This window comes from Rhinopithecus bieti, unplaced genomic scaffold, assembly GCF_001698545.2.
Source record: "Rhinopithecus bieti isolate Rb0 unplaced genomic scaffold, ASM169854v2 scaffold_10589, whole genome shotgun sequence".
NCBI classification, from domain to species: domain Eukaryota; kingdom Metazoa; phylum Chordata; class Mammalia; order Primates; family Cercopithecidae; genus Rhinopithecus; species Rhinopithecus bieti.
In genome coordinates, this window is record NW_016807065.1 from 3,396,979 (window position 1) to 3,403,223 (window position 6,245).

Here is a 6,245-nt window from a genome sequence, read left to right on the forward strand (position 1 = left end):
ATATACTTTGTATATATTTATATATTTTCTATTTATGTATAATTTATATATTTTATTTTGTATTTATTTTGTTTGTTTTTGTTTTTTTGACTGCTTCTGCAGGCGGAGTATCCTATATTACATATATATATATATGTCGGACTCATATTTATATATACATATGTAAGTCAGAGAAATCCAGAGACGGAGACAGTCACAGAAAGGAAAAGCGATGGGGGCAGGAAAAGCCTCAGCTGCCCAGAGGCGGCCGGACAGGTGGACCCGCGCATCCGCCCGGCAGGCGCTGGGTGGGAGGCGCCCACCTGCTGGATGGAGCCCAGCGTGTCCGTGTATTTCTCCTCCGTCTGCTGAATCTCCCGCAGGCAGCAGCAGCGCTTGTCATACTCTGTCATCTTGGGCTGAGAGCGAGGGGAGAGAACGGTGTTGGGGGACCTGGGGCTGCTCCCGCCCGCCAGCGCCCTCCCCAGGCCCGATCCTCCGCCTCGCGCACCGGCATGGACACGGGCTCCGAGCGCATGAGGTCCTCATAGATCTCGTCGCCTTCCGCCTCCTCATTCTCCACGCAGTCATACAGGTCCTCATCCTCTTCCACCGTATCGCTGTGGGTTGTGAGGTCAGGGATCCCTCGGACCTCTCCCAGATCACAGCAGGGTCCCCTCAGACCGCAGGACAGGGCTTTGTTCCCCCAAGACTCCCAGGGTGGGACCTCAGACTCCAAGGGCAGGCCATGTCCCTCCAAGACCCCAGGGCAGGGCTGTGTCTCCCCAGACTCCCAGGCAAGGTTGTGTGCCCCAGACACCTGGGTATGACCTTATTTCCCGGAGGCCAAGGCCAGGTCCCCTCAGACCCTCCACCCCCAGGACGGTGCTGAAATGAGCTGTGCGGCCACAGGCCTGAGCACTCACTCGATCTGGTCGGACAGGCCACTGTAGATGTCTTCGTCACCTATACTCTCCTCCTCGGTGGGGAAGGGCCTGGGGGGGGTCAAGAGGGTGTGAGCCAGGGGCCTGGGGGCTGGGTAGAAGTGGGGCTTCAGGGAGGGAGAGGATTGAGGCTAAACGGCCCAAGGCCCAGGTGGTTACTCACATGATCCCCCTGTTCTGGGCAATGGGGGTCCAGGACAGAGCAGACAGGGTGTAGATGACCTGTGACGAGGCAGTGGCCACCCAGTGAGCTCCTTGTACACCCCCATGGCAGAAAACAGCCTCCAACTGCAAGGCTCTGTCTGAGGTTAGACCCCACGCCTCTTGGGAACCTAATTTGGGATTTTCTCTACCTCCCCATTCCCCATACCATTGTTCCCTTAAGTGAGCCCCACCCTTTGCTCCTATCTTCCTTATTTATTTTAAGTGGAGTCTCACTCTGTTGCCCAGGCTGGAGGGAAGTGGCATGATCTCAGCTGTCTGCAACCTCCGCCTCCTGGGTTCAAGCAATTTTCCTGCCTCAGCCTCCCCAGTAGCTGGGACTGCAGGTGCCCACCACCACACCCGGCTAATTTTTTGTATTTTTAGTAGAGACAAGGTTTAACTGTATTAGCCAGGGTGGTCTTGATCTCCTGACCTTGTGATCCGCCCACCTCAGCCTCCCAAAGTGCTGGGATTACAGGCATGAGCCACTGCGCCCTGCCCTCTATCTTTCTATTTAATCCTCATAGCCACTCAGAGAGGGCAGGATGATAATATTCCCATATTTAAGGTGAGAAACAGGGGCTCAGAGAGGCACAGCCACGTATCTAAGGTCATACAGCAAGTGTCAGAGTAAGGACTCAAACTCAGTTCCACGTATCCTAAGCCAGGGCTATCTGCACCTTGTATATGGCCTGGTCTGGCTTGTCTGCCTGTCCCCTGACAGCCCTTAGCTTGCCCGGTGTAGACGTCAATGGAAATGAACTGACACTCAGTCTTTGCACTTCAAGTGGGCAGCTCACCTTGCCAAAATCCTGCACATCGAAGAGGTCAAAGGCTTCAAAGAGCTCACTCCGCTTGAGGCCGAACTTCTCACAGCAGGTGGACAGGAAGGTTCTAATGTTCTTAAGGCACAGGAACTGTGAGGAGACAGAGAAATGAGGGTAGGGGAGGATGAAAGGACAGGGGAGAAACTGACCCCCAGGCCACCTGGCTTGGGGACTGGTGTGGAGGGGAAATGAAAGCACAGACCTGCTTCCATGAAACTGCATCCTCTTCTGATAAAGATAAAACTGTGCCTGATCCAGATCTATGCTCTGCACTTTTTTATCGAGTTAAAATTCACAAAACATAAAATGAATCACTAATGGTTAAACAAATGTGGTATATCCATACAATGGAATAGTATTCAGCCATAAAAAGGAATGAAGTACTGATTCATACTACAATGTGGATGACCTCAAAAACATTCTGAACTACACAGGAGGCTGTGATGAGTGGATCGCTGAGCCCAGGAATTCGAGCCTGCAGTGGGCTATAATGGCACCGATGCACTTCAGCCTGGGCAACAAAGCAAGCCCTGTCTCAAACAAACAAACAAACAAACAAAAAATCAGGCCTCCTGCCTCCACCTCCCAAGTAGCTGGGACTACAGGCATGTGCCGCAACACCGAGCTAATTTCTGTATTTTTTGTACAGACGAGGTCTCGCTATATTGCCCAGGCTGGTCTTGAACTCCTGGACTTGAGGAATCCGCCCGCCTCAGCCTCCTAAAGTGCTGAGATTATAGGTGGGAGCCACCATGCCTGGCCATCCCTGAACTTTTTTATTTCATGAGCCAAAACATTCTTTTTCTTGTTTAAGTCAGTTTAGATTGGGTTGCCATGGCCTGCAACCAAAAGATATTAACTAATGAAATGGTCGGGCACATGTAACATGGCCCCAGCTTTTGAGTATCTGGAAAAAGAAAAAGAAAGAAAGAAACCTTCATATTCTTGCATTTGCCAGGTATTGGCTCATTCAACGTCCCAACAGGTTCAGCACTCTCTGAAGTTCCCCAGATCCGGAAGAATTCTAACCAGCCTTCCATCCACCAGCCTCCTGCAGCTTGTAGACTTGGCCTCTCCCATAGCCCCCAACACTCTCCATGAAGTCAGTGTGGACCAAGAGTCCTGAAGCAGACTCATCAGGAGAGTTGGTTAAAATTCATCTTCCAAAGCCACATATTGTATGCATCTATTTATATGAAATGTCCAGTACAGGTAAATCCACACAATGGAATATTACTCAGCCACAAAAAGGAGAAAATACTGTTCCACACTATGACATGGATGAACCTTAAAAATATGCTCAGTGAAAAAAGCAAATCACAAAATGCCATGTATTGTACAATTCTATTCATAGGAAATGTCCGGAACAGTTCTGAGACTAGAAGTCCAAGATTAAGGTGTCGGTAGGGTTGGTTTCTTCAAAGCACAGGTCCCATTCTGTGATATGAAACAGCAGAGCCAGGTGTGGTGGCTCAAGCCTGTAATCCCAGCACTTTGGGAAGCTGAGACGGGCAGATCACGAGGTCAGGAGATCGAGACCATCCTGGCTAACACCGTGAAACCCCGTCTCTACTAAAAAAAAACAAAAAACTAGCCGGGTGTGGTGGTGGGTGCCTAGAGTGCAATGGCGTGATCTCAGCTCACTGCAACCTCTGCCTCCCAGGTTCCAGCAATTCTCCTGCCTCAGCCTCCTGAGTAGCTGGGATGATAGGCGCCCACTATCACACCCAGCTTATTCTTGTGTTTTTAGTAGAGATGAGGTTTCACCATGTTGGTCGGGTTGGTCTTGAACTCCTGATCTCAGGTGATCCACCCGCCTTGGCCTCCCAAAGCACTGGAATTACAGGTGTGAGCCACCGCACCTGGCCAGCTTGATTCTACTTTTTAGGACTGGATATTTGTAGGTTCCTCTAAGGGCTCGTGTCAGTAGACAGCCACCTTCTCTCTGCACTGTGACGTGGTCTTGCCCTGCCTGTGCCCTGGTTTACTCTTGTTATAAGGACGTCAGTCATAGTGCATTAGCCCACACAGACGACCTTATTCTAACTTAACTACCTCTGTAAGTACTCTATATCCAAATACAGCCACATTCTGAGGTACTAGGAGTTAAGACTTCAATGTATAAGTTTTGAGGGACACAGTTTGACTCATAACGCAAAAGAAACTGTATTCCAAGAAGAGAGAACAGCGCATGCAATGGTCCTGAGGCAAGACCTTGCCTAACATGTTGGAGGAACAGCAAGGAGGCCCATGTGGCTGGAGGTAGAGTGGGTGAGGAGGAAGAAGAGAGGAGGACAGGGAGATGACCAAGACATTTATTATGAGAAAATAAATTTCTGCTGTTTAAGCCTCCAAGCTTGTGGTACTTTGTTATGCCACCCACACAAACAAATACACCCTGATATCCAGAAGAAAGTTCCTTGCTAACTTCTTTGCCTTTCCTCAAAGGACACATTTTCTATGAGACCTCCTCTAACCACCCTATTTAAAATCACACTCCCAGGTTGATATGAGCCCAGGAGTTCAAGACCAGCCTGGTCAACACACAGAGACCCTGTCTCCACAAAAAATAAAAAGTCAGCTGGGTGTGGTGGTGCACACCTGTAATCCCAGCACATTGGGAGGCAGAAGTGAGACAATCACTTGAACCCAGGTGTTCAAAATCAACCGGGGGCCACATAATGAGATCCCATCTCTACAAAAGTATTTAAAATTAGCCAGGCATAGAGGCGCATACCTGTAGTCCCAGCTGCTTGGGAGGCTGAGAGAGGAGGATTTTTTGAGCCTGGGAGGTGGAGGCTGCAGTGAGCCATGACCGTGCCACTGCACTCCAGCCTGGGCAACACAGCAAGATCCCATCTCAAAAAATAAATATATATATAAATTAATTAAAATTTTGTAAAATCCCACTCCCCTACTCTGGTGTTTTCTATCCCCTTAGCTTTGCTTCACTTGTGTTTATTGTTCATCTCACCCAAATAAAAGTCAGTTTGAAGAGGGGAGGACCATCGTTCTGTTTCTTGAATGCCCAGCAACTATAACAGTGCCTTGTGTGGAGGAGGCCCCTGATATATGTTTGTTAACCAGATGGATGGAGGTGGGGCCTGGGAATATGCATATTAACATTCTTCTCAGGTGATTCTGACATACCTGCCAACCCCTACTCTGTGCCCCTAATGTAACAATATTTGCAATTTTTTTTGGCTGGGCGCAGCGACTCATGCCTGTAATCCCAGCACTTTGGAAGGCTGAGGCAGGCAGATCACTTGAGGTCAGGAGTTCAAAACCAGCCTGGGCAACATGGTGAAACCCCATCTCTATTAAAATACCAAAAAAAAGAAAAATAGCCAGGCGTGGTGGAGGGCACCTGTAATCCCAGCTACTCAGGAGGCGGAGGCAGGAGAATCGCTTGAACCCAGGAGGCGGAGGTTGCAGTGAGCTGAGATAGCACCCCTGCACTCCAGCCTGGGCAACAAGAGTGAGACTCTGTCTCAAAAGAAAAAAAAATTGTGTTTCTTGGATGCCTACTACGCATGGTTAGGCATTCAGATTAACTCCATTCTCATAACCACACTGTGAGTGTTTATGCCTTTTTGAGATGGAGTCTTGCTCTGTCGCCCAGGCTGGAGGGTGGTGGCACCATCTCAGCAACTTCTGCCTCCCAGGTTCAAGTGATTCTCCCACCTCAGCCTCCTGAGTAGCTGGAACTACAGGTGTGTGCCACCACGTCCAGCTGATTTTTGTATTTTTTGGTAGAGATGGGGGTTTCACCATGTTGTCCAGGCTGGTCTTGAACTCCTCACCTCAAGTAATGCACCTGCCTCAGCCTCCCAAAGTGCAGGGATTACAGGCATGAGCTACCACGCCCGTCTGTGTCCATTTTACCTACAAGAAAGCAGGCTTAGATTGGTGTAGGGGTTCTGCTTGAGATTAACAGCAAGAGTAAGTTAGGGGAGGAGCTGCAATTAAATTCCGAGATGGTGTGAATCTAGAACCCACGTTCTGTGTGTGTGTGTCTCTGTGTGTGTGTGTGTGTGTGTCTCTGTGTGTGTGACAGAGAGAGAGAGACAGAGGGAGAAAGATGCTCTCACTCTGCTGTCCAGGCTGGAGTGCAGTGGTGCAATCATAGCTCACTGCATCCTTCACCTCCTGGGCCCAAGCAATGCTCCCAACTCAGCCTCCCGAGTAGCCAGGACAACAGGTGTGTGCCACCACACCCAGCTAATTTTAAAAATGTTTTTGTGGCCGGGCGCGGTGGCTCAAGCCTGTAATCCTAGCACTTTGGGAGGCC

At 49.6% G+C, this 6,245-nt stretch overlaps 1 protein-coding gene across 2 annotated transcripts in view; it reads right to left on the minus strand.

Moving 5' to 3' along the window:
* Positions 1-6,245, minus strand: part of VAV1 (vav guanine nucleotide exchange factor 1) — an 84,013-nt gene that overhangs the window by 36,664 nt on the left and 41,104 nt on the right. For both annotated transcript variants that reach the window (XM_017880010.1, XM_017880008.1), the window contains exons 2-6: positions 1,928-2,044; positions 1,087-1,145; positions 906-974; positions 491-599; positions 303-398 (exon numbers count right to left, since the gene is read on the minus strand). In XM_017880010.1, the coding sequence (XP_017735499.1) occupies positions 303-398; positions 491-599; positions 906-974; positions 1,087-1,145; positions 1,928-2,044 (450 nt within the window). The remainder of the gene's footprint in view (positions 1-302; positions 399-490; positions 600-905; positions 975-1,086; positions 1,146-1,927; positions 2,045-6,245) is intronic.